Source organism: Tamandua tetradactyla, chromosome X (assembly GCF_023851605.1).
Source record: "Tamandua tetradactyla isolate mTamTet1 chromosome X, mTamTet1.pri, whole genome shotgun sequence".
In the NCBI taxonomy this organism is placed as follows: Eukaryota; Metazoa; Chordata; class Mammalia; order Pilosa; family Myrmecophagidae; genus Tamandua; species Tamandua tetradactyla.
In genome coordinates, this window is record NC_135353.1 from 150,546,427 (window position 1) to 150,574,186 (window position 27,760).

At 39.1% G+C, this 27,760-nt stretch overlaps 2 protein-coding genes across 2 annotated transcripts in view; one reads left to right on the forward strand and one right to left on the reverse strand.

Annotated features, from left to right (window-relative positions):
• Positions 1-9,621: 9,621 nt before the first annotated feature.
• Positions 9,622-12,828, reverse strand: SAT1 (spermidine/spermine N1-acetyltransferase 1). The gene is made up of 6 exons (XM_077146474.1): positions 12,563-12,828; positions 12,200-12,251; positions 12,018-12,101; positions 10,520-10,621; positions 10,381-10,421; positions 9,622-10,255 (listed from the first exon to the last, which is right to left on the reverse strand). The coding sequence occupies exons 1-6, from the start codon at positions 12,626-12,628 to the stop codon at positions 10,085-10,087; spliced, it is 516 nt and encodes a 171-aa protein (XP_077002589.1). The 5' UTR covers positions 12,629-12,828; the 3' UTR covers positions 9,622-10,084.
• A 692-nt stretch (positions 12,829-13,520) lies between these two features.
• The window catches only part of ACOT9 (acyl-CoA thioesterase 9), a 114,509-nt gene continuing 100,269 nt past the window's right edge, over positions 13,521-27,760 (forward strand). Inside the window, exon 1 of the mRNA XM_077144747.1 lies at positions 13,521-13,562. The gene's annotated coding sequence lies outside the window, so the exon portion shown is untranslated. The remainder of the gene's footprint in view (positions 13,563-27,760) is intronic.

Genomic DNA, 27,760 nt, shown 5'->3' on the forward strand with positions numbered 1-27,760 from the left:
TCAATGGATTTCAGCTTTGACTTTGCTTTGGCATTCACATGAAAATATAATCAAATTAAGTCTTTTAGGATGGGCATTGTTATTTTTAAAAAGCTTCCCAGGTGATTCTACTGTGCAACCAGAACTGAGAACCACTGATATGGAGGACCCAGAAAAGGGTTATAGTGATTTTTCTTTACAGAGTATAATCCAAAAGCAACACAAAAGTAAACTTTTCTTATAGAGAATTTGAGACCTTCTGAGAGCATGGCAGTGAACCTCCAGGGGTTTGAGACTCTTAGTTGGAGAATTTGTCTGGAGTTTGAGTGCCAAACCTAGTTGTGTGCCCTTGGGCAACTTAACTTCTGAGGTTTAGTTTTTCATTATAAAAAGAAACTAATAATAGTACCTTCCTCAAAGGGTAGTTGTGAGAATTAGATGAGATAATGTATATAAAGCATTAAAACATGATGCCTGGCTCCTAGTGAAGCTTAGTAAATGTTAGCTCTTATTATGAGCTATTATGTTGATAACCATGTGGAAGCTATTAAAACATTTGCTGGGCAGCTGTGAACCACAAGAAAGAGGTGATGGGGGAATGGAGCACAGGGAGAACATGGGGAGGAGCATTTGGTGGCCTCTGATGGGGGGTGGCACAAAGGCAATGATGATGGGGTGGGTTCATTAAGGGTGTGGGGACTGGCTGTCAGTCTGAGCTGTAGGTAACAGCTGACTGCCTTTAAGCCTGGACTGGAAGCACAAGGAAAAGGGATGAAGCCGGAGCATAGGATCACTTTGTGGTGACAGCCCACCAGAAGAGATGATGAAGAAGCAAGAAAACAAAGGTTGTGCCCATTAAGTAAACAGAGACTTCTAGGAGCAGGTATGACCATCTGCATATTCTGAAAGGGAGGCCAAGCCTGCTACAGTCAGAGAGGAAGCGGCTTTCCTCCTCAGAGATGGTGGCTGGCTTCCCAGGGCACGGCTAGCTTCATCAGTTGCTGCTGAGCAGCCACTTAGCTCAAGGAGCAGTGATAAGTACCATCTTTTCTAGGTCCTGGCAGGTACCCAGTGGAAAGGAAATGTACAGGATGGGGTAGAGTGGATTTAGGGCATTAATACATCATTAGGTTTCTTCTGCATTTCTGTGAGAGAAAAAAAAAAGCCTCTCTATTTTCCCTAGAAAGGCTGACCAGTGGCATCTAAGCAGTTGATGATCTTAGGCTCTGATTTGAATCAAGACAGAACATAACTCTGCCATCAAGCCTGTAATCAGACCAGTAGCAGGGTGCCATAACTCTGTGCACGGGCAAACCCAGCAACTTCCGGCTTTAATAGTATAACAATTTTTTTTTATTTTATAAGTTTTAGGGACATAATAGGCCTAGCAAATAACATAGTTATTATATTTCTTTAATCACAGAGAAACACCCCCCCACCCCCGTGAAAGACAAACTGGACTCGTGTTTGTAAACTACAGCATTTTATTCGGGACAGCCAAGTTTTGCTGCAGCAAAGGAAGCCAGAACAGAAGTAGTTTCAGGGTTCTAGGGATGACAAAGGATTTTTATAGATATAGAAATGAAATTAGCTTGACTTCTACTGAATGGGCCAGGATTTGTCCATTTTATAGGATAGCTGCTTTGGTGGGTATTTTACATTTCAAAAGATAAAGAGTAAACTCGGAGGGCATGGATTTTTTTTTTATTTTTGGCTCTGAAGGGGCTCAGGGTTTTCTCTGTACAACTTAATCAATCCCCCCTCCTCACACACCTTTTGGTCATTCCCTTTTAGGAGGGGTTGACCAAAGATGTTGTTAGTCTTTTGTTCACCACTAAAATTCTTTCATGTTTCATCGCTGATTTCACAAGTTTGCTCAAATTCGAGATTTTCATTGTCCTATTCATGCTGGCTTTGTATTATCAGTTGTATTATCTGTAGATTAGTGGCTGTGTAATTGGCTTTTGAGAGTGAAGAGTTCTGGTAATGAATAAGGGATATTATGAATATGATTAAGAGGATAACAAGTGCCCCTATTAGGACATCTCAGACCCAAAGTCCCCATGACCCTAGAAGCCAACAAAAAGAGACTCAGATCAATCAGTTTCAGGAGTTAGGTAAGCTGATTTGACTGTTTCTCTGGCATGGGCTTCTGCTGTTACTACCTCTTGGTAAACATCCTCTTGATTGTCATATACAGATACACAGCATCGGGTCCCCGCTGTACATACGCACCTCCTTAGAAAGCTAGCATATAATCTAATGCTAATCAATTTTGTACAAAGCTAATTGTAAAATGTTAATCGTTTTGCAAAGTTCCAATATGTTGTTAAGTAGTGAGCTGATGGCATGCCCTAGGTGGGAGATAGATTTCTGTAACTCTAAAGCGACCTTTTCTAATACCATCTGTAATCTTACAGTGTTTCTTTCAACACAGTAGATACCTGCCTCAATGACAAGGGAAACAGGCCAAGAACAGAACACTCCATGAGTTTAACCTGGGCTGTGGATTTTTCCATGATCCATTTAGGGCTGTCTCTAGTCTGGCAATAGTCTCTTCATGAGTTTTTATAGTATGGAAAGAAGTCATAACAGCCCTCATGTTTCTAATTTTCCCTTTTGGAAGCTTATGATAAATAGCCATTTGGGGAACAGCAGAAGCTATATAAAAGGAACCAACCCAATTTACAGGTCGTACTTTGCATGTCTTGCATCCACATACAAAATAATATCCTTAAAGAGCTTAGTAAGGGTACCTATTGCCTTTAAGGAAATGGGATATTTACATTTAGAGCTAATTGGGTATAAATTCCAAAAGAAGATTCATTACCATCATCGTCTTCATTATCATCTGATATCTTAGTCCCATTTAACCAACAATTTCCTTTGCCTGACCGTTCAGCCGACCAGAAATTTGTGCCTTAAGTAGAATAAGTTCTCATGTTTCTAAAAACCTTGGGGTACTAGAAGGACAGAGGAATTGTGTTCAAGGTAGGAGGACATGGAACAGAAATAGGGTTAAGGGGAGACAAAAGAAAATCATGGTGAAGGTAAAGTATTATTGGGGATGGAAATTGAGCATTGTGAGGGATAGAGGAGGAATAAGAGAACATTTAGATAGATGAAAAGGAAGAAACAGAACAAGATAAGGAAATTCAGGCATGTCTTAATCTGATCTTGGTTGTCATCCACTTCTTCTGGCATCTTAGGCAGAAGCTGTCTACATCAGTTGTTGTCTGTTAGTGGAATCATTGTGTCAATTTTCGCTTGAGACCCAAAATGGGAGTGATCTTTCAAGACCTTGAAGCATGTTTTCGTTGTGACAGGTGGAATCAGCGGTCAATCCCCTATAGTCTTACTGCTGTAGTGGTGGTCAGTAATGATAAAGTCCTTTCCATCTAGGTTTTAAAGCAGCTTTTCATTGATGTCTCTTCCATACGTCAAGTCTCTGGGTTGAAGGTTATGTAGAGTAAACCATAGAGGAGTCTCAGGAAAGGCAGCCTAGGTCTGCAAATGGTGCAACTGAATATATATGCTATTAATTCCTTACAATTAGTTATTTCACATTTTAGTAGTTTGGTGGCCAGTAAAGTAGAAGAAATAATAAGCCTCATGGGTCTTCCCATTTTGATTTCGTAGGGGGTTAGCCAGTGTTTTCCCCATGAGCCAGATCTTATGGACATCAATATTAAGAGAAGAACCCTAGGCCAAGGTCGAGAGAGGGATTCTTATATAGTTTAGCTAATTTAAGTTTTAAGATACCATTTATATTCATTCTACCTCCTCTGACAATTGAGGATGGTAGGGACAGTGAAGCTTTTGGTTGATGGGTGAAACCTGCAAAGTTCCTTGATTATAGTTCCAGTGAATTGGGAGCCTCTATCACTTGAGAGAATAGCAGGAATTTCCCAGTTAGGGAAAACAAAGTTCAGTAGTTTTTATAGCTACTGTTAGGACAGTAACCTTGTGACAAGGAAAAACCTCTCTTCAGCCAGAAAACAGACATATGATAAAAAGGACATATTCATATCCCATAGAAGGGAATAGCTGTATAAAGTTCATTTGAAGATGTTCAAAAGGGCCCTTTTGGTCAAGGTATTTGACCCTGTATTTGGCACCTTTACACTTTTACTAGGGTTATGTTAATTGACAGGTAGAACATAATTTATATACTTGACTTGTTTCTTGTTTAAAGTACCTTTTTCTTTTCTTTTCTATTTTTGCTGAAGAGGAAGCTCTAACTTGTATTTGACTGCAAGCACTTTCAAAGATGCATCAGAGTATAACAATGTAACCCACAAGAAAATGTGGTTGTTCTTGTAGCATGTAGCTTTCTTTTTAAGAATAACTGAAATTATGATCAACACTATACTGTTATCTAATAGCATGTAGATCAGTATGAGGACATATGGACAGTGAGAACACTGTCAAATCTCTAGGAATTTTATATAATCTCAATATTTATATGAATAACACTTTACCCATACAAATTTAACTAACAGAAGGTTAGAAAATCCATTTTAATTTGACATCACTTTCCACGCAACTCATAACATATCAGATGTTAAAAAGTTGTCAGGTTTGAACGTTTTGTTAAATAGGAAATGGGTCACTGTGAAACAATATTTGGTTCCCTATTTAATCAAAGCGACAATAAACAGGGTAAAAAGGAGTTATGATTGTAAAAAAAAGAGAAAGACTTAGCTCTCTTAAAAGTGAGAATTGTTTTCTAAAGTAATAAAGGATGTTGAGGAATGATATATAATCTCTAAATATTTGTATTAATAACATGGTTAGAAAATTCTTTTGAATTTGGCAACACTTCCCATGCAGCTCATAATATTTGATATGTCAAAAAGTTGTCAGGTTTAAAAATACGGATAAATATTTTCAAATATTGATAAATATCAATAATAGTAAATATTATTTTGACAAGCAGAATCTTTGCCTTCTAGGCAGATTACTCATATAGTTAGCTACACTTATTTTCTTTAACAAAGTACAACCTGCATACTTTACATATCTGTATACCTTAAAAAAAGATCTTTGAAACTATCTCCCAACATCCTACAAAACAGTTATTCTTAAAATAGCTTGTCAAAATAACTCAATTTGGTTAAACACAAATTTGCATTTTTCATCATCTTAAAGATCTAGTAGATATAATGCTAGCTTATTTTATCAGTAAACCTGTAGAAATTTGCAAAGAATAAACACAAATAGAATAAAATTGTCCTTGTATTGCACTTAACATGGATGATTCAGAAGACACAGTTGTTTTTAACTAACAATATAATACTAGTTCCATTTATCAAAGGCTTGTCTGAATTATGTGAACTTGAATTTTTTTAAAATACATTTGGTCTTAGTTCTACAAATACTCTTTTTACATTGAAAGTATTAGAATTTCAGTTTCCTTAACTTCTGGGACTTCAGGAGTATTAATTTATAACTTATAGTTCTTGTTTATCTTTAAGCAATTTGATTAGAGCTCTTTTTTCTGGTAGCACAATATTTTATTTTTAAATATTTTTACATTTTTATTGTTAAATATAACATATATACAAAGAAAAGAAAAAAAAGCAATGATTTTTCAAAGTACACTTCAATAAGTAGATACAGAACAGATTTCAGAGTTTGTTATGGGTTACCAGTCCACTATTTCAGATTTTTCCTTCTGGCCTGGAGGCCAGAAGAATTTTTTTCTTTTTCATAAAAAATAACATATATTCAAAAAAGCAATAAATTTCAAAGCACATCGCAACAATTAGTTATAGAACAGATTTCAGAATTTGGTACGGGTTACAATTCCACAATTTCAGGTTTTTACTACTAGCTGTTCCAAGACATGGGTGACTAAAAGAAATAGCAATATGATGATTTTCTTTTAAAAAAAAGAACTCTTTTAAGAATTTTTATTTGTTAGTTTGGTATTACCATGCAGAGGTAGGAAAATATACATGAAAAAAACCAGACAGATACAAATAGAGTTTATAGCTTCAATTAAAATTTTTTCAACCATGAATCAGACATAAAACAGAAATAAAAAACTCACTAGTTTATAAAAAAGAGCTGACTTTCTCTACTCGCTCCACTCATTATTTTTTTCTGAATTTTTGTTCTTGGCAGTTGGGACATGTTGAGGTTCTTTATTTAATATGAGAGCTAAAGCTTTCCCATCCTAATTTATGGAGACTTTTAAGATTCCCTTTGCCCTGATGTGTAATCTTTTGTAAACTTTGTCCTATTTCTCAGGCCTATTTGACTCTTAGATTGATTGTGGAAAGAGGAATCTTTTAAATCCCTTTTTGTGTCAGTCCAATGAGGATTTAGCATCTGTGGTTCTGACCAACTTGTATATAAGCTGATATAGGTCAAATAGCCCTAGATCACACACGCCTAAAAGAATTCTAAGTTCTTCTCTGAATATTTGCTGGTCTTATTTGGGGAATCTTAAATTATAGCTCTTAATTTTGTTCAGGTCCAAGGTTTAAATTACACTCTAGCAGGCAGCCAGATTCCATAGAAGGCTTAATCTTTAAAGGAGTCTGGACTAGACTTGAGGGGTGAAGGTGAGGGTGGGGTGATGTCAAGAGGAACTGGTTAGGGCAACTATGGGGGAAGGGCTGGGTACCAGAAGATGGGGAGGTATAGGTTTGGTTTGGAGTTTTTTTCTTCTGTTTTTGGCCTTTTCTTTTCCTAATGAACCTTTAAGTGAAGCTGTTGTGGAAGCAGATTGTCCATGTACCAATCTTGGATCCCCTTTTTCTTTTCTTTAAGGCACCTCTCAACTGTATGATTTTGTTCCTATAAAGTTTCTCAAAGTGATCACTACAGAGTTAAATCGTCCTTTGTCAGATCCACTCATGAACAAAAAAAATCACAGGTCCATAATGTGAGTATATATAAGAAGCAGGATTTTTAGCAGATGGAGAAGGAGATTTAGAGCAGAAGACCCCCATTATGCTATGGTCAGATGAAATATCTCTTGGGTCCTGGGCCTTTAGGCTCAGCCACTCCGATTCCTTTCTGACCTTAGCAGGATCCCCCCGTGGGTGAAGTTCCAGACGGGTGTCTGGAACTGGACACAGGCAGCATAATAGGTAGGAAAGGAGGCTTATTATATTACACAGGAGCAAGAGGACTGACAGCCTGCTTGCCATGTGACTCAGGGTGGGAGTTGGCTTAGCAGGCTGCAGGGATTCCCAAACCCTGTCTCCCAGAGTAACAAGAAAATGAGAGAGCTGGTGGGAGAAACGGAATAAAATTTCAGCAAATGGAAGGTCTGAACGATAGAATAGAAACCAAACCTAAACCAAAGATACCTAAACGAAAATCACGAACAAAAGAGAATTGAAGTCGACGCAAAATGCAGAGTTCATAAATAGGAAGGGGTTACCTGGGGTGGGGGTGGGGGGTGGTGTCTCTGTAATCGTACCACCCAAAAGGGTCTTTCGTGGATGCCTCACCTGCTCCACCTGGCTGGTCTCCAGAGCCCGCGGCCCCAGAGGGCACCTTCTATATCTCGGTGGGACCTCCAAACTTATGAAAGACAAACGGGGCCGAGTTTGCAGACTATAGCATTTTGTTCGGGATACCGAAGTTTTACTGCAACAGAAGAAGCCAAAACAGAAGGAGCTTTGGGTTTCTAGGGACGGTAAAGGATTTTTTTTATAGGCACAGAAAGGAAATTAGTTTGACTCCTACCGATTGGACCAAAGTTTGTCCATCGTACGGGGGCGGGTTTAGGGCTGGTGGGCTTCATTTTGTATTGGGTTAAAGGTGATGAACTAGGGGCTTGATTGGCTATATGGGTCAGCTACCTTAGTGGGGATTTCAAATTTCAAAAGATAAGGAGGAAACTCCAGAGGGCATTGGAGTTGTTTAGTTTGGCTCTGAAGGCGCCCAAGGCATTCTCTATACAATTTTATCACCCCTATATCCTTATGTAATTATTGGCAAGTCCTTAGGCCTGAAATTTTGTTCTTCTCAAATGATTATGTCAGGCATACTATTTTAATAAAATAGTAATTTTAAAGTTATCTTTAGAGGGATGTTGCTTATACTGATTTTCTTTTCTAGGTTTATCATTGTTTCTTCCTTCCTTTCATAAAATTCCCTGGTAACATTTCTTTACATACTGGAAATTTCAAGCCTTACATAGCTGCTTTATAGTTAAATCTTTAAAGAGGAATCTTTGTAATTGAGTTCTGGAACATGCAGTGGGCTGATGCTGTGGTGTTTCAGCTTTTAAATTTTAAACTTAAGGGACTTCTCTACAGTTGGATACAAAAATGTCATAGAAGCCTTCATCTTAACATCGGGCATTTATGGCTAGGCTCTAAGAAAGGGTGAAAACACAAAGAGTTTTATTGTAACTTGCTTGGTTAATTTAATTTATTCATATATTTAACCACAGTCAGCATGTAATTGTTTTCCTCTAGGAGGCATATTTTCCAAAACACAATTTTCAAAATGTCTTATTTCCCCACAAGGCTCCTCGTGTTTAGTTACCCTTTTATTTTTGCCAGTGTTTTCCTCATAGCTACTTGTCCTACCAGCTAGATCCTGGGTAAGAACCGCCTGTAAGCCTGTTTTCATAGCATGCTGAGCCACCAGTTAATCCCAAAGATCTCCTGTCCTAAATACAAAACAGGATCACACTTTTATACATGGCCATCCTCTAATCTAGGAAGCCTTAACACTGATGCAAACAAGGGGATGTATGGCAAGTTCCCCTTTCACTGAGGAGCCCAGTGTTTATTTCCTAGAGAACATAGAGAGACCCAGGGTATTATTGTTGTTCAGGTATCTGACCATTTCTTTTGTAAAACAGTAGTCTGGGAAATCAGTACAGTGGTTATCAAATACTATTTTCTTTATCCTGGGAACTTATGGGCCTAGGAATTGACGTCAACTTAGTGAGCAATAAGAACATTTACATATTTAAGGGAAAAACTGTCTCTTCCTCTTGACTCTTAAGCTTGTTTTTCAGTCTCCTTGAGAAAACATTTGCTTTCTTCCTCCTCCTGGGGCTTTTGAGCATGCTATTTGTCCACTCGGACCCTGTGTCACCTGAATCAAGCATACCATTCCTTTTTGTTGCCAAGTTTCCTGTAAAGTGTGCCAATTTTGTTCTTGCCTCATTAGCGTAGTGATCAACTTTCCCTTCAAATAGTATTTTGTGTGGGATGATGTCTTTGTAGGCAAGATGTTTTTTCCTGATTTTCAGTGTTTCAGAATTCTGCCTTTGCCACTTTTAACTGCTCCAACAATAGGCTTATTCATTGTGGGCCTATACAATAATGATCTTTTTCAGCTTTTGAAAAATCAGATTAAGTGTTCAGTGTCATCAATGTAAAGTCATATTTTACATGTTGCAACATATAAAATCTTGGACTTCAACTGGTTTCTTTCCAGACTTAATACTAACACAGCCCATGAACAGTCAATTTTGAACCAGGATAAAAACTGTTTTTGTCATGTAAGGACAAATATTGTATGATGTCACTTATAGATCTAGAAATGGCAAATTCACAGAGAAAGTAGATTAGAGGTTATCAGGGGATGGGGTGGGGGTGGAGGGAGGGAGGGTGTTAGCTTAGTGGGTACAATGTTTGTAAATAAAAACTATTTAAAAAATTGTTTTTAAACAATTGTAAAGTTATATTTGTTGCCAATTTTTGTTTGCACTCAACAGCAAGAAAAAATATTTAAGAAATAGGGGATTAATAAAAATGCTCATACCAAACAATTAAATCAAAGGGCAGTTTATTATAAAAGAATCAAAACAGAAACTCTAAGTACCAGTGTGTACATTGTACACATTTAAATGACTCACAAGAGTGAAGTTTTTTTCATATATATTAAGATCACACCACCTTGTTTAATCAAAAGATGTTCAAGGAAAACTATGACTCCAAACTGCATACACAATTGCCATTTTAAACAGACTGCATTTCAAACATGCAACAACGCCACTGGTAATAAAGCTTTGGAATGGGTGCTCATTCTATTACTCTACTACAAACAGGATAGAAAGCAAGACAGGTTGAAAATTTATTCTAAGTAGAATGGAACTTGTCATTGTCTACATTAGCACTCCTCACTCCTCTGTTGCCATTTTTAGTAAGTACTCCTTGTCAATTTTGAAGAGTCGCCATCCTTCCTCACTGGACAGATCAGAAGCACCTCTTCTTTTGTAAAAGTTGATAGATGGTTCATTCCATTCTGCCACCAAGAAGTGCATGCTGCTGCAGCGACATTTCATCGCAACCTATTATAAGAGAGAGTAATATAGAAACTCAGTGACATCTTATCTGCTCTCCAAGACCCAATTTTGATTCAGTCATTAAAATAATCCAGTAACCCTTAATTTGGAAACCCAAAACTAAGACATACCTGGCTTAGATTCTTTAGAATTTCTGATCCAATGCCAAAACCTAAAAGAAAGAATACAATTTTAAAGTCATTTTAAGGACTTAAAGCCCTAAATTTCCCCTTAGAACTGCCCCTGACCCAGCCCCAAACTCAACCATACCTCTATAATCACTCATTACGAAGAAGTCCTCAAGATATAATAGCTTGCCAATCCATGGGTCATATGTAAAATAGTACATGGCAAAACCAACAATGTTGTGTCCTGCAATTAAGAGTATCATATGAGTAATGGAGAAGAAAAATAATCCATCAAAGTTGTAGCTGCAAAATTAGAAGCCTATCATAGGTATAAAAAAACATACATGCATAAATACTGAAGAGTAGCCACTGAAATGGACTGTCTTTTAACTTTTATACTAGTGCAGTCCGGGCCACTGTTGGATGATCTCACTGTTTTCATAACATGTATTTGCAAAAGCACACATTAAAGCTAGTTGAAGCCAGGCTAGGTCAGGGAACTAGCCACTCTGAGATCTGCTGGATCTCACTCAGGAAGTGAGAGTGCTTTAATTACTTGCCAGAGCTAAACTGCTAGGGTCTTAAACGAAACACACACATTATTTACATCCCACTGATATACTGGTATGTTGACTTGAAGTAAGTCAGATTTACACGGCAGTTCAGAATAGTAAATACTTGTACTTTTCGAAACTCTGCTTCCTTAAGGTCAGAACATCAGGCCAAAAACTCAACGTTTTCATTTCCAAACTTGCCTTCCAATTCACACATTTTCAATTTGTTCTCCCCAGTTTTGAGGCCAGAAGCAGCAGTGGTACCCAGAAAAAGCTGCTTTGACATTCACATCTAAAAAGTACTTCATCCCTCCTATTTTCTGCTCATTTCTTCTAGCTTGGGGAACAAACTTCAGAAAACATTTAAGAAAGCTTCCACCCAAAGAACTTCCCCTTTTTAGCTCTGTCTTGTGACCAGTTAACAGGGACCAGCAACAAAACAAAACAAAACAAAACATCTGACTCCCTCTTATGGGTGTCTATAACTCCAAAGGGAGGCAAAGGTTTCAAATTAAAACTTTCTAGCCATTTTATATTCCTTTGCAAGCACAGGAAGCAAGTGTAATGGAGTTTCTGATCTACCGTGTTTTAAGTGTGTGATAATAGGACCTTACCTCATTTATCATGATCATCTACTTTATTGTGTAAAGGATCTTTTAGTTACCTCCCCGCCCATCCATGTACACGGAAGGGCCATGTACATGGCGAAGCTAGAGACTGTAACCTGAAGATTGGGACAAATTAAAGAAAAAAATGTGATTTAACACAATTACAAAAAAAGGTTACGTTAGGGTCAAACAAGAACCATTTTATGAAACGGAATTACAACAAATGACATTATACCTAACTTTTGCGGGTTTCCGCAGTGCTCTGATACTTAAACAGCTCTTTCACCCGCCCTATTATTAAGTGCAGCACATCTCCGGTTTTTTTTTTTCTTTTCTTTTTTCCTCAACACTGGCTGGCTATTATTCCTAACCGACTTATCAATAAGTAACTCGACCTGTGTAGTCAGTGGCTCTACATAGCAGGCGCTACGTTTTACACAACACTCGGTCTCTGACTGGCAAGGGGTTGGGTGGATACCTTCCGGGGTCCAGTACTCTTTGGGCACTTCTGCAACCAGGCAGTGGTAGAAGGGGTGCTCTCCGAAACCATCCTCTAGCAGATCTGCAAGAAAAAAGGGGCAGCAGGGACAGTGTTGGCCTCGGCGAGGGTGCCCGGCACTGGGCGTTCGTCTCCTCCCCTCCTCCCCACTGCCGTGTTACCTTTTTCAGTTAATAGTACTTGCTCTTCCATGTATTCATATTTAGCCAGTTCCTGGGGCGAGGCAGAAAAGAGAAAGGGAGAGATGCAGAAAACAAAGTGAGGCTCCGGCCAATTCGGGGAGGGGCGGATCAAGTCGAGGGAGGGCGGACGACCAGTGAATGAGGCGGGGATGGGAGGGGTGGCGATTCGTCCCCCTGAGTCCTGCCGGGCCAGGACTGGGGGAGGTGGGCGGAGAATGGGGCAGCACTGGCTGGACACCAGCCCAGGCTGGGAAACGCGGACCCTCCCGGAAACGGAGCGACGCCCCCCCTCGGCCCCCGCCTCAACCCTCGCCCCGGGAGGCGTCCCTGGCCTCCCGCTACCTTGATCAGCCGCAGGATGTCACTGCAGTCGGCGGCGGTGGCCGGGCGAATCACGAATTTAGCCATTTTCGTCTTTTGCTTCTCTTTCCTTTGCGGACCAGGCCCCTGTACTTGAACAGCAGGAGGAGGTGGTTCCTCATTCGTCTCCCGGGAGCTTCCTCTTTCTAGTCAGGCTGGCACCATGACCCAGCGAACCAAGGTAGCGGCGGGGGAGCTTCCGCGAAGCTGCGACTTGAAACTGCGCGTCCCGGCAGTGAACCAGCAGAGCTTTTGAGCGCGAGGAAGCCCCGCCCAGGGCCGTGAGGCGAAGGCACCTCGTCCAATGAGACCGCGGTCGGCCCCTCGGCCCCGCCCCCCATCCGCCTCTCCCGCTTCCCTGGGGCACCGTTCCCTTTTCCCGGCATCGCCCTGGTGTCTGGAGGACCGTGTGAACGCCGCAGGCCTGAGCGGGGGTGGCGGCGGAGGGGTGGTGAAAGGATTGCTTGGCGGCGCCCTCTAGTGGTGCCGTGTGTTACCTTCCCCGAGACCCGACCACGGGGTTCGTGCGCCCCGGGGTAACCTTTGCAAAAGTGAAGAAAGGAATTCACCCTGTCGCCCCCAACCTTCTTTGCAGTCGGTGAAGCAAACCCAAGAGACCTGGCCTTGGGTAGTTGGAGAAGAATTAAAGCACGGCACTCAAAGTGTGGTCCCGGGACGATGACAAAACTATTTTCATAGTAATAGAAAGACGTCATTTGCTTTTTGTTACTCTCACTGGAATTTCCCCGGCGCCACCTGATCTGTTGTAGTCATACCTTTGATGACTAAAGGAATGGGTGCTTGTATAATCTTGTGTTTTCTAGAAATTTCTAAGGTAAGCTATTTGGGTTCCTCAGTCATTGTTTTCTTATACTTGTAAATTTTTTTTAGAGTTAACAAAATGGTTTCATTCTTACCCCCCCCTTTTATTCCTTCTTAAATCTCTGACCTTCCCGCTGGAAACACTTTCGTTCTCCCTCAGGTAAATTCTTTATATTTCCTTTCGAACGTTGTCTTTTGTCAGACTTTCACAGTTTTGTCTAAATATGTCTTTAATTCATCTTAAAATTCTAGAAGGATTTTTTGGTCACTGCTTATAGAATTTGAGGTTAGATGTTATTTTCTTTCAACATAGTGATATATCATTGGACTATTTTCTGCCTTCCATTGCTGTTGAAAAGTGCGTTGTCACTCTTTTAAAATTAATACCTGTTTTTTTTTCCTGCTGAGTATTTTTGTGTCTTTTATTTGTATCTGGTGTTCTTCAGTTTCTCTCTGATGGATGTTGGAATAGATCTTTAGAAATTAAATTTTTCTTTGGATTCATTAAGTTTTTTGAATCGACTGACTAGTGTCTTTTATTAATTTTGGAAAATTCTTAGGCAGTAACTCTTCCTATATTACCTCTACTCCATTTCTCTCTCCTTCTGTAACTGCAGTTAAAAATATGTAATCCTATATTTAGGAAATAAACTTTATTTCATCCTCTGTGCGTCTTTAATTTTTTTTAACTTTCTGTTTCAAAACAAGTATAAATTCACAGCTGTTTGATGTCATCAGCACTCTGATAACTAAGGAATATGTGCTTGCATATTCTTCTTATGTTTTCTAGAATTTTCAAAGGTAAGCTCTTTGGGGCCCTCAGGTTTTAAATGCCATGGTAGCAAAATGTTTGAGAACCCCTGGACTAGTGTGTGCTGGTTTGAAAGGAAGTATGCCCCCTAAGAAAAAGCCATGTTTTGATATAAATCCCATTTCTTAATGGTAGAATAATCCCTATTCAATATTGTATATTTGAAACTGTAATGAGATCATCTCCCTGGTTGATGTGATTTAGTTAAGAATGGTTGTTAAACTGGATTAGGGGATGACATGTCTCCACCCATTTGAGTGGGCCTTGATTAGTTTCTGAAATCCTATAAAAGAGGAAACATTTTGGAGAATGAGAGATTCAGAGAGATTCAGAGAGAGCAACACTACAAAGCAGAGAGCCCACCAGCCAGCGACCTTTGGAGATGAAGAAGGAAGACACCTCCCAGGGAGCTTCATGAAATAGGAAGCCAGAAGAGAAAGCTAGCAGATGATGCCGTGTTTGCCATGTGCCCTTCCAGCTGAGAGAGAAACCCTGAACTTCATCGGCCTTCTTGAACCAAGGTATCTTTCCCTAGATGCCCTTGATTGGGCATTTCTTTAGACTTGCTCTAATTGGGACATTTTCTTGGCCTTAGAACTGTAAACTAGCAACTCATTAAATTCACCTTTTTAAAAGCCATTCTGTTTCTGGTATATTGCATTCCAGCAGCTAGCAAACTAGAACATAGTGCATCGTTTTCTTCTGGGTTGTACTCACTGAACAAGAATGCGAGCCTCTGCAGAATGAGTTTTCTTTTACACACCCACCTTTCCAAGCAGACCCTGCTGAGAGGCCTGTTCCAGCAGCCCTGCCTGGGCTCAGCCATGAGTTAAAGGATGATTTTCGCAATGAGAAAAATCATAAAAGGGGCCTGCAGTGTCTTCAGTCTGTAGGATGACAGGGCAGACTATTACTAAGTGACCACCCTAACATGCAAGAAGTGATTCTCTGCCTTTGCTAGCAATAATCTGCATGTAGAAAAGGCAAAAATATGTTCTCATCCTACCCTCCCAGGATTGCACGCCCAGTGAATCACCATGGGAATTTGTGACATGTCTTTCTCAAAATTCTTTAAAAATAGGATTGATTCTCATCTGCCTAAACTACTGCTGGTAGGATCTTTCCTGACACTATGGGCTACACCTCATGGATGACCATTCAGAAGCCCTTTCCTCCTCTGCTTCTGTCTAAAATATTATAGGATTTAGGGGAACTTACTACAGATTTACTGATAACAGTGAGTTAGACCTCCATGACTAAGCACTAATGATGGCTGCCTAGTTGGAGCAAAAAAAGACCATTTCCTATTTGGGTTGTTTAGTATTTTAGAATAGTGTTTGTCTTATTAAAATGCATTCTTATTTCTTTTAATGTATTTTGTTTTTCCAGTTTAAGTTTCATGCTCTTATGCATCGCTTTGTCCTTATGACAAGAAAAGCCCATTCTGAGAAACACGTGGCTAAAAAAATCCCATCGTGAGTGTGTCTGTGCATCTGTAGAAGCTTAGAATCCTAAGTAATTTGAATTTTCTTCGTGGCAGTGATTCAAGTTGTGCTTTTGAGATTTTTAGATTAATTTCATCATAGATAGCAGCAGTAGGGATGAACCATTACTCCCTCTTGATACCAGGATTTATATTGAAACCTGCATAAAAAGGGATTAACTACCAAGCATTTGGAAAACTTTTATTTGGTTAATAAGTCCACGAATCAACAGGTTTTAATGAGCACATATCAGACTTGTGCTAGGTACTTTGAAGTTATAGAGGATTACTAAGTTTTGAATCCAGTCCTCAGGGTATACAGTTTAATTTTGGAGACATGTGTGTAATTTACTACAACAAAACTTAATCTTCGTGAGGAAAAGAACTGTAACTGAGGAGGACCTAGTGAGGGGAGAGTACAAAGGGATGGAAAAACACCTAAGCACTTTTCTAGGCATTTTGCATTCATTGTCTTATTTGATCCTTACAACTATCTTGTGAAGTAGGTAAAGTTATCTCCATTTTTGCCGTTGAAAAATACAGGCTTAGTGGGGTCAAGAAGTTGTCAAAGCCAGGAAGTGGAAGAGCTAGAAAAGAAGGAACTCTGTTCATTTTGATGCCAAAGTGAAACTGTCCAGCCTGCTCCATTAAATTATTGTGGAAAGTGTCATATTTTTCTTTATGTTATAAAAGTAATGCATACTGATTTTTAAATTTTGAGATATGTAGAAATACAAAAGGCTTACAAAAATTAATCTGTATAATTGGTTGATTTTCTTCCAGGCTTCTTTTCTAAGCACAAGGCTGATATTCAGGTAGTATATACAGTATGGTGGATATAAAATGGCCATAAATTCATTGTAACTCCTCTCATCAAGAGGTGGAGTGTATTTTCCCACCCCTTGCTTTGGACTAGCTCTGTGACTTGCTTTGACGAAGAGAATGCAGTAGATGTGGTATTGCATAGCTTCTAAGCAAGGCCTCAAGAGATCTTAGAGCCACTGCTCACACCCTTTCAGAATATTGCTGCCATATGAAGAAGTTTGAACTAACGTCCTTGAGGATGAAAGACCCAAAAGAGAAAGGGGTCCAGCTGAGCTAGTACCAAGTGCCGTAAGTATAAGTAAGGCCATCTTGGACCATTCAGTTCCTTCTTTTTCTGCCATACTAGTGCACTCAGCTCTGCCTTCCAAAAAGTACTTACTGAGTCAACTAGTATTTGACCTCATACTAAAGGTTGTCATTCTAAGTCACTTGCTTGGATGTGAGACTTTGCTCTCCCTTTCAGATTATGAGTATGTACTCTCTCTATGAGGGGAGAATGTATGTGATGAGCTTTGGATCATTTCAAAGTATTAGGACAGCTCTTAGCTCAGAAGTAATGACGGTATTGTGATGCCCCAAATTCGGTGACTGGATGTTCAGAGAGGAATCCCCCATGAACAGAAAGTCCTGTGGCCTCTGTAATTCTCCTTCTGTGAAGGAGTTTGTATGGGAGCAGCTTCTGGCAGTCTCTTAGGATAGTAGGGATCTCTTAACCACTACAGGCTTGGAATCAGACACTCCCTACCCCTGTGATGGTGTCAGGTTACTTAAGCTTCTTGAGTCACCATTTCTTCATCTGTAATGAAGAGTAAATAATAATAATGCACCTATTTCATACAGTTAATTGTAAGGATTAAATGTGGTAATACGTATAAGCAGCACCTGGCATAATTGTGACATTATAGGGTATTTTCCCATGTCATTGGGTATATATTTAAAATTTAGGAAAAATTTAATGGCTGCTTAGAGTCCATTGTGTACAGTTTATTTTACCATTCTATTGTTAAAAATTCAGTTTTGCGTTTTTTCAGTGATTAAGTGATGCTTTGATGAGCATCTTTCCACCCAAATTTTGGCCCCGGTTTCTAATTGCTTTCTTATGTAGATTTTTTGAGGTGAAATTACTGGGTCAGAAAAGATACATTATTGTTGTTCACGAGTCAGAGAAATACCCTAATTCAAGTCATCACTACATGAAAGTGTAGCATTGAGGTGACTTACCAGATGTGTACACTCCAGTTTGAATTAAGAAAAAAAATTTTTAATAGATTCATCCATACAGTTCCTTCTACTCCTATTCCTTTGGTGATTCAATGCACTTTTCTACCTTTCACAGCACGAGAAGTAATTGCCAAAGTAAACTTCACTATACTTTGTTCCTGAATTGTTCAAGCTCTAAGCTCTGAATTATTCATTATAACTATTATTAATCTTTTGGAAGAAGTAGCATTCTCTTCATACTCTGACAATATCTGTGTTCCATAGGTTGTAATACATGGGAAAGACTAGAAGTTGTATCTTTCTCAGAGAGTAGTTTTCTTCCTTTGTGTAGGTTACAACCTATAACAGTGATCAATACAAACAACCCCCAAACCAGTGGCACATAACTAAAACTAGGTTAGGCAAAAGAAGAATTATTGCTCATTGCAGGAAGCACAGATATTACAGGAACCAGGGCCTTTTGGTATAGTCTTAAATACATATTAAGCAAAAGTAAAGATCAGGGCTTGTAATGGACAGCTGTTTGTTTCCTGGAATAGCAACTTCTGCTTTTGAAAAATTATTTTCTCCCTACATCCAACTATATAGTTCTCTCGTGTGTGTGTGTGTGTGTGTGTGTACGCGCGTGCATGTGTGTGTGTGTCTGTGTGTGTGTTGGGGGTGCCGGGGGAGGTGGGGGTTTGGTCAAAATTGTGATTCAAGCTATACCAATCCGAGCCTCATTGGTTCCAAGAAAGTTCTTTCCTTTCTGCTGGGGCAAATCTGGGAAGATGTAGTAGTTTGAGAGAATGAGTTTGACTGGCCAGAGAAAACTGACTACATTTGAATTTCTGGCTCTGCAAGCCAGAGCAGGGACAGCTAAGGCCCTTATCCTTCCAACTGCCACTGTTGCCTGCTTTTGACACCCAGCCCTTCCCCCCTCCCCCACATACTTGTAAGGTAAAAGGGAGCTAAATGGTCAGAAAGTCTCCATTCTATTCACCAGAGTAAGATGTTCCTTGGCCAGACAGAAAGGTTAGGGGTAGAAAATGCTTTTGGGGAGAACGCAGAAATACGGGTAATTATGCTTGAATTCCCATGGTTTTGAATGTGCCCAGCTCTATTCATTTCTGACCATCACCACAGAAATGCTTATAACAAAACAAAGAACCAAAAGTTTTACTAGTAGACGGGGCAGAGACATTTCCCAATTACAAGGAGGTAATGTAGGCAGCCTTACCTATTTATGAGTTGAAACCAATTTGCCATCCTTGCCTGAGTCTATTCCAGCCGCTTACTATTGCACTACATGGGGCTTGGACCTAGAACCATGAAAAGTTATGGCACTGGAAGGCTGTAGAGACACTCCAGTTGAACTCCCTACATTTGTAGTTAGGGAAACAAGTTTACAAGATATTACCATGCCTCTTTTCTTCCTGTCTTGTGAGAAGACCAGCATATTAACAATTATTAAATCTGCAGAGATTTCCCACTGGAAACTAGATGTAGAGACTGAGTGATTTTTAGGCAAAGCCATGGACATATTCTAAGGCCGTGAATGTCTGTGGTTTAAAGCTGGTTTTGTATTATTGGCCCCAGGGCCATTGCTGTCCACCATGAACACTTTTTATTTCCAGGTTCCACAACAGCAAGGCCCAAAAGGTTCCTTCCAGTGTCTCACTTGAATCAAGACACCAAAAGTCAGTTGTTCAAAAGCAAGTTATCTTATACCACCCTTTCTCTATTTCTTACTGGTAGCTATGTAACAAATTACTATAAACATACATTTATTATCTCATAGTTTCTGTGGGTCATTAGTTCAGGCATGGCTTAGCTGGGTTCTCTGCTCAGGTTTCACAATGCTGCAATCCAGGTGTCCACCATGGTACATTCTCATCTGGAGGCATGACCAGAGAAGGATCCACTTCCAAATTCAGGTTTTTGGTGGAATTCATTTCCTTGTGGTTATAGGTATGAGGGCCCTGGCTTCTTGCTGGCTATCGGCTGCTGGCTGCCATCATGTCCTAGAGGTGCTCAGAGTTCCTAAAGGCATCTGGAGTTCCTAGAGGCCGCCTGCAGTTCCTTGCCATGTGGTCTTTACCAATATGACCACTTACTTCATTAGACCAGCCAGGAGAGTCTCTAGAGTGACTGTTAGCAAGATTGAGTCTTATATACCATAGCATATCAGGGGAATGATATCCCATCACTTTTATCATATTCTGTTGGTAAGAAGCAAGTTACAGATCCCACCCACACTCAAGGGGAGAGGATCTCACAAAGATGTGAACATCAAGGGACAGGTATCATGGGGGCCATCTTAGGGTCTGTCCAGCACACCTGTTCTGGTTTGCTAGCTGCTGGAATGCAATATACCAGAAACAGAATGGCTTTTAAAAAGGGGAATTTAGTAAGTTGCTAGTTTACAGTTCTAAGGCCAAGAAAATGTCCCAATTAAAACAAGTCTATAGAAATGTCCAATCTAAGGCATCTGCCATGGAAAGATACCTTGGTTCAGGAAGGCCAATGAAGTTCAGGGTTTCCCTTTCAAGTGAGAAGGCACATAGCGAACACAGTCAGGGCTTCTCTCTCAGTTGGAAGGGCACGTGGCAAACATGACGTCATCTGCTAGCTTTCTTTCCTGGCTTCTAGTTTCATGAAGCTCCCCGGGAGGCATTTTCCTTCTTCATCTTCAAAAGTCACTGGCTCGTGGACTCTGCTTCGTGGTGCTGCAGCATTCTCTGCTCTCTCTGAATCTCCTTCATTCTCCAAAATGTTTCCTCTTTTATAGGACTACAGAAACTTATCAAGACCCACCTAAATGGGTGGAGACATGTCATCACCTAATCCAGTTTAACAACCACTCTTGATTAAATCACACCTCCAGGGAGATGATTACAGTTTGAAACATACAGTATTGAATAGGAATTATTCTGCCTTTATGAAATGGGATTTAGATTAAAACATGTCTTTTCTAGGGGACATACATCCTTTAAAACCAGCACAACACCTTTAAAAGGCAGTAAAAGCTGATTCTTATTAAACATTTAACAAACATTTATTAAGGTCTGTTTTCTGTCAGGCACTGTGCTTAGGAAATGCAGAAGTAAATATGGCATAGTCCTTGCCCTCCAGTGACTGTAGTTCAATATTGCAAGCCCTTTAAGGTCTAGTTGTGGTTGGAAGGGATCTGGCCTTCTGGAGAAAAAAGATTGGAACAATCAATTTTGTATCCATCGAGCATGATCTACCTCCTCTAGGCAGCCCCTTCCTCTAAGAAACCATGTTCAAAGGGAAGACTCCTGCCCATCACTCAGCACAGAGATCAAGGCTCTAACTCCTCATAAATACTTAGGAAATCTGAAAAGTGCAATCAACCATCCTTAGACATTCTAAAGTGTCAACTCTTTGAATCAGGGTATGGAGGTTAATCAGAACATCATAGAAAATAATTGTCTGTTAGTGCACAATGTATAAGACAACCTCTCTTTTCCCTTTGGCCCCTGGGTATTTACTGTAGATTTTAAAGTTCAGAACCTAAATTACCAATTTTTGTACCTCCCCTAAGCTCGCAATTAAATGTTAACAGTGAACCCAGGGAAATAGAGGGTACTTCAAAGAAAGAAATGTAAAGGAGTAAACTCCACCCAAGCAGCCTCTGTTTGGCTGGAGGAACAAGGATGTTTGGCATAGTTTATTGGAGAGAACAGAGATGGTTACCTGAGAACCCATTCTGGAGGTGGAGGATATAGGGCTGAGTCATTCCTTTTGGGGGGATGATGAAGGTAGGAGAAGGGTGCAAGAAGATCAAATGGTTTGTGTGTTCATTAGATTCAGTTGTCAACTTGGCCAGGTGAGCATACCTAGTCTTGTTGCTGCGGACATAAGCCAGCGGTACGTGAACCTCATCTGTTGCCAATTACATCTGCAGTCGGCTAGGAGGTGTGTCTGCTGCAATGAGTGACATTTGACTTAATTGGCTGGTGCTTAAATGAGAGATCGCAACATAGCACAGTCTAAGCAGCTCGGCATTCCTCATCTCAGCACTTGCAGCTCAGCCCAGGCCTTTGGAGATGCAGAAAGAAGTCACCCCTGGGAAAGTTGTTGGAACCCAGGAGCCTGGAGAGAAGACCAGCAGAGACCATCTTGTGCCTTCCACGTAAGAAAGAACCTCAGTGGAAAGTTAGCTGCCTTTCCTCTGAAGAACCAACAAAATCAATCCCCTTTTATTAAAAGCCAATCCATCTCTGATGTGTTGCATTCCGGCAGCTAGCAAACTAGAACAGTTTGTTTTGGGGACCCAGAATCATAGGACTGAGAGAATTGGAATATGTTTTAAAGTAATATCTTAAAAAGTACTTACACATTTCATTCCAGAGCTTCAGGGAAAACTGGGGATGAAATCAGCCATTTAAATAAAGCTGGCCTGGATGAATAAAAAACAGAAGAATAAGGGGTTGTTTACAAAGCTCTCACAGAAGCTGTTTTAGTTGGCTAAAAGCTGACAAAATGCAATATACCAGAAATGGGTTGACTTTTACAATTAGCAATTTATTAACTTACAAGCTTACAGTTCTTAAGTGTGAAAATGTCCAAATCAAGACATCTACAGAATGATACCTGGACTCTGAAGACAGGCTGGCGGCATCCTGGACACCTCTGTCACATGACAAGGCACATGGTTCATCTGCTGATCTCTCTCTTTTCTCCTGGGTTTTATTGCTTTCAGTTTCTGGCTTCAGTGGCTTCCTCTCTGAACTTCTCTGTGTTCTCTCTTTTAGCTTCTGTCTCTATTAGTTTCTGTGTGCCTTTCCCTCTGAACTTCTCTGGGATTTTATTTCTCTGTTTTATCCTCTGGAAAAGAACTCTAGTAAGAGGGTTAAGACTCACCTTGAATGAGGTGTTTCATGTCTCAATTGAAATGACCTAATCAAAATGTCCCACCTACAATAAGTCTACACTCACAGGAATTAATTAAAAGAACACAGTCTTTTCTGGGGTACATAGAACTTCAAATCATCGGAGATTCATAGAATGTCAGTGATCCTCCAGCCTGAATTCTACCTCTAATATGTAAGAAAACTGCAGCCCAGAGAATATAAAGTACTTGCTCAAGGTCACACAGCTAGAAAGTGGCACAGTCAGAAAGACTAGTGAGGTCTTCTGACTCTCAGTCAAGAGATACTTGACTACAGCTCTCTCTGGAATTATGGCCCTCATAGACCTTCTGGCAAAAATGATGATTCTCAATCTGGATGTAAAAACAGCCATTATAGGGGTGCAAGGGTAGTTCAGTGGTAGAATTCTTGCCTGCCATGTGGGAGACTCGGGTTTGATTCCCAGCCCATGCACTTCCCAAAACAAACAAACAAAAACCAACAAGCAAAAAAGTCAACAAATGGTGCTCCAATAACAGGACACTCGCATGGAAAAAGAATGAAATGTGACCCCTGACATACAGCATACACACACACACGCACAAAAACAGACATTATATCAACTACTGACCTAAAACTGGAGCTCAGGCTAAAAACTGTAAACATCAGAAACTTGGTCCAGTTCTTACAAGTCAAGTTTCATGAGCATATGCCTTGTTTTTGTTATAGTACGGAATGCTTATTCTTTTTATTTTTTTTTATTTTAGAATTTTTTTATTAATTAAAAAAACAATTAACAAAACAATTAGAAATCATTCCAATCTACATGTACATCAGTAATTCTTAATAACATCACATAGTTGCATATTCATCATTTCTTAGTACATTTGCATCGATTTAGAAAAAGAAATAAAAAGACAACAGAATAAGAATTAAAACAATAATAGAAAGAAAAAAAACAAAAAACCTATACCTCACATGCAGCTTCATTCAGTGTTTTAACATAATTGCATTACAATTGGGTAGTATTGTGCTGTCCATTTCTGAGTTTTTATATCCAGTCCTGTTGTACAGTCTGTATCCCTTCAGCTCCAATTATCCCTTCTCTTTTTTTTTTTTTTTAATTAACGGAAAAAAAGAAATTAACCCAACATTTAGAGATCATACCATTCTACATATGCAATCATTAATTCTTAACATCATCACATAGATGCATGATCATCATTTCTTAGTACATATGCATTGGTTTAGAAGAAGTAGCAACATAACCGAAAAAGATATAGAATGTTAATATAGAGAAAAAAATAAAAGTAATAATAGTAAAATCAAAACAAAACAAAACAAAACAAAAACCTATAGCTCAGATGCAGCTTCATTCAGTGTTTTAACATGATTACTTTACAATTAGGTATTATTGTGCTGTCCATTTTTGAGTTTTTGTATCTAGTCCTGTTACACCGTCTGTATCCCTTCAACTCCAATTGGCCATCATCTTACCCTGTTTCTACCTCCTGCTGGACTCTGTTATCAAGGCCATATTCCAAATTTATTCTCGAATGTCTGTTCACATCAGTGGGACCATACAGTATTTGTCCTTTAGTTTTTGGCTAGACTCACTCAGCATAATGTTCTCTAGGTCCATCCATGTTATTACATGCTTCATAAGTTTATCCTGTCTTAAAGCTGCATAGTATTCCATCGTATGTATATACCACAGTTTGTTTAGCCACTCTTCTGTTGATGGAGATTTCGGCTGTTTCCATCTCTTTGCAATTGTAAATAACGCTGCTATAAACATTGGTGTGCAAATGTCCGTTTGTGTCTTTGCCCTTAAGTCCTTTGAGTGTATTCCCAGCAATGGTATTGCTGGGTCGTATGGCAATTCTATATTCAGCTTTTTGAGGAACCGCCAAACTGCCTTCCACAGTGGTTGCACCATTTGACATTCCCACCAACAGTGGATAAGTGTGCCTCTTTCTCCACATCCTCTCCAGCACTTGTCATTTTCTGTTTTGTTGATAATGGCCATTCTGGTGGGTGTGAGATGATATCTCATTGTGGTTTTGATTTGCATTTCTCTAATGGCCAGGGACATTGAGCATCTCTTCATGTGCCTTTTGGCCATTTGTATTTCCTCTTCTGAGAGGTGTCTGTTCAAGTCTTTTTCCCATTTTGTAATTGGGTTGGCTGTCTTTTTGTTGTTGAGATGAACAATCTCTTTATAAATTCTGGATACTAGACCTTTATCTGATATATCATTTCCAAATATTGTCTCCCATTGTGTAGGCTGTCTTACTACTTTCTTGATGAAGTTCTTTGATGCACAAAAGTGTTTAATTTTGAGGAGTTCCCATTTATTTATTTCCTTCTTCAGTGCTCTTGCTTTAGGTTTAAGGTCCACAAAACCGCCTCCAGTTGTAAGATCCATAAGATATCTCCCAACATTTTCCTCTATCTGTTTTATGGTCTTAGACCTAATGTTTAGATCTTTGATCCATTTTGAGTTAACTTTTTTTTTTTTTAACATTTTTTTTATTAATTAAAAAAAGAATTAACAAAACAATTAGAAATCATTCCAATCTACATGTACAATCAGTAATTCTTAATAACATCACATAGTTGCATATTCATCATTTCTTAGTACATTTGCACCGATTTAGAAAAAGAAATAAAAAGACAACAGAATAAGAATTAAAACAATAATAGAAAGAAAAAAAAACAAAAAAAACAAAAACAAAAAACCTATACCTCACATGCAGCTTCATTCAGTGTTTTAACATAATTGCATTACAATTGGGTAGTATTGTGCTGTCCATTTCTGAGTTTTTATATCCAGTCCCGTTGTACAGTCTGTATCCCTTCATCTCCAATTATCCCTTCTCTTTTTTTTTTTTTTTTAATTAACGGAAAAAAAGAAATTAACCCAACATTTAGAGATCATACCATTCTACACATGCAATCATTAATTCTTAACATCATCACATAGATGCATGATCATCATTTCTTAGTACATTTGCATTGGTTTAGAAGAACTAGCAACATAACCGAAAAAGATATAGAATGTTAATATAGAGAAAAAAATAAAAGTAATAATAGTAAAATCAAAACAAAACAAAACAAAACAAAACAAAAACCTATAGCTCAGATGCAGCTTCATTCAGTGTTTTAACATGATTACTTTACAATTAGGTATTATTGTGCTGTCCATTTTTGAGTTTTTGTATCTAGTCCTGTTGCACAGTCTGTATCCCTTCAGCTTCAATTACCCATTGTCTTACCCTGTTTCTAACTCCTGCTGAACTCTGTTACCAATGACATATTTCAAGTTTATTCTCGAATGTCCGTTCACATCAGTGGGACCATACAGTATTTGTCCTTTAGTTTTTGGCTGGATTCACTCAGCATAATATTCTCTAGGTCCATCCATGTTATTACATGGTTCATAAGTTTATCTTGTCTTAAAGCTGCATAATATTCCATCGTATGTATATACCACAGTTTGTTTAGCCACTCTTCTGTTGATGGAGATTTTGGCTGTTTCCATCTCTTTGCAATTGTAAATAATGCTGCTATAAACATTGGTGTGCAAATGTCCGTTTGTGTCTTTGCCCTTAAGTCCTTTGAGTAGATACCTAGCAATGGTATTGCTGGGTCGTATGGCAATTCTATATTCAGCTTTTTGAGGAACCGCCAAACTGCCTTCCACAGTGGTTGCACCCTTTGACATTCCCACCAACAGTGGATAAGTGTGCCTCTTTCTCCGCATCCTCTCCAGCACTTGTCATTTTCTGTTTTGTTGATAATGGCCATTCTGGTGGGTGTGAGATGATATCTCATTGTGGTTTTGATTTGCATTTCTCTAATGGCCAGGGACATTGAGCATCTCTTCATGTGCCTCTTGGCCATCCGTATTTCCTCTTCTGAGAGGTGTCTGTTCAAGTCTTTTTCCCATTTTGTAATTGGGTTGGCTGTCTTTTTGTTGTTGAGATGAACAATCTCTTTATAAATTCTGGATACTAGACCTTTATCTGATATATCATTTCCAAATATTGTCTCCCATTGTGAAGGCTGTCTTTCTACTTTCTTGATGAAGTTCTTTGATGCACAAAAGTGTTTAATTTTGAGGAGTTCCCATTTATTTATTTCCTTCTTCAGTGCTCTTGCTTTAGGTTTAAGGTCCATAAAACCGCCTCCAGTTGTAAGATCCATAAGATATCTCCCAACATTTTCCTCTAACTGTTTTATGGTCTTAGACCTAATGTTTAGATCTTTGATCCATTTTGAGTTAACTTTTGTATAGGGTGTGAGAGATGGGTCTTCTTTCATTCTTTTGCATATGGATATCCAGTTCTCTAGGCACCATTTATTGAAGAGACTGTTCTGTCCCAGGTGAGTTGTCTTGACTGCCTTATCAAAGATCAAATGTCCATAGATGAGAGGGTCTATATCTGAGCACTCTATTCGATTCCATTGGTCAATATATCTATCTTTATGCCAATACCATGCTGTTTTGACCACTGTGGCTTCATAATATGCCTTAAAGTCAGGCAGCGCGAGACCTCCAGCTTCGTTTTTTTTCCTCAAGATGTTTTTAGCAATTCGGGGCACCCTGCCCTTCCAGATAAATTTGCTTATTGGTTTTTCTATTTCTGAAAAATAAGTTGTTGGGATTTTGATTGGTATTGCATTGAATCTGTAAATCAATTTAGGTAGGATTGACATCTTAACTATATTTAGTCTTCCAATCCATGAACACGGTATGCCCTTCCATCTATTTAGGTCTTCTGTGATTTCTTTTAGCAGTTTTTTGTAGTTTTCTTTATATAGGTTTTTTGTCTCTTTAGTTAAATTTATTCCTAGGTATTTTATTCTTTTAGTTGCAATTGTAAATGGGATTCGTTTCTTGATTTCCCCCTCAGCTTGTTCATTACTAGTGTATAGAAATGCTACAGATTTTTGAATGTTGATCTTGTAACCTGCTACTTTGCTGTACTCATTTATTAGCTCTAGTAGTTTTGTTGTGGATTTTTCCGGGTTTTCAACGTATAGTATCATATCGTCTGCAAACAGTGATAGTTTTACTTCTTCCTTTCCAATTTTGATGCCTTGTATTTCTCTTTCTTGTCTAATTGCTCTGGCTAGAACCTCCAACACAATGTTGA

Coding starts and splice junctions, on each gene's coding strand:
- SAT1 (XM_077146474.1), bottom strand. CDS start 12,628: ATGGCTAAATTCGTGATTCGCCCGGCCACCGCCGCCGACTGCAGTGAC. Junction 12,252..12,562: donor ACATCCTGCGGCTGATCAAG/GTAGCGGGAGGC, acceptor GCCTCGCCCCAG/GAACTGGCTAAATATGAATA. Junction 10,622..12,017: donor AGAGTACTGGACCCCGGAAG/GTATCCACCCAA, acceptor TCTTAATTGCAG/GACACAACATTGTTGGTTTT.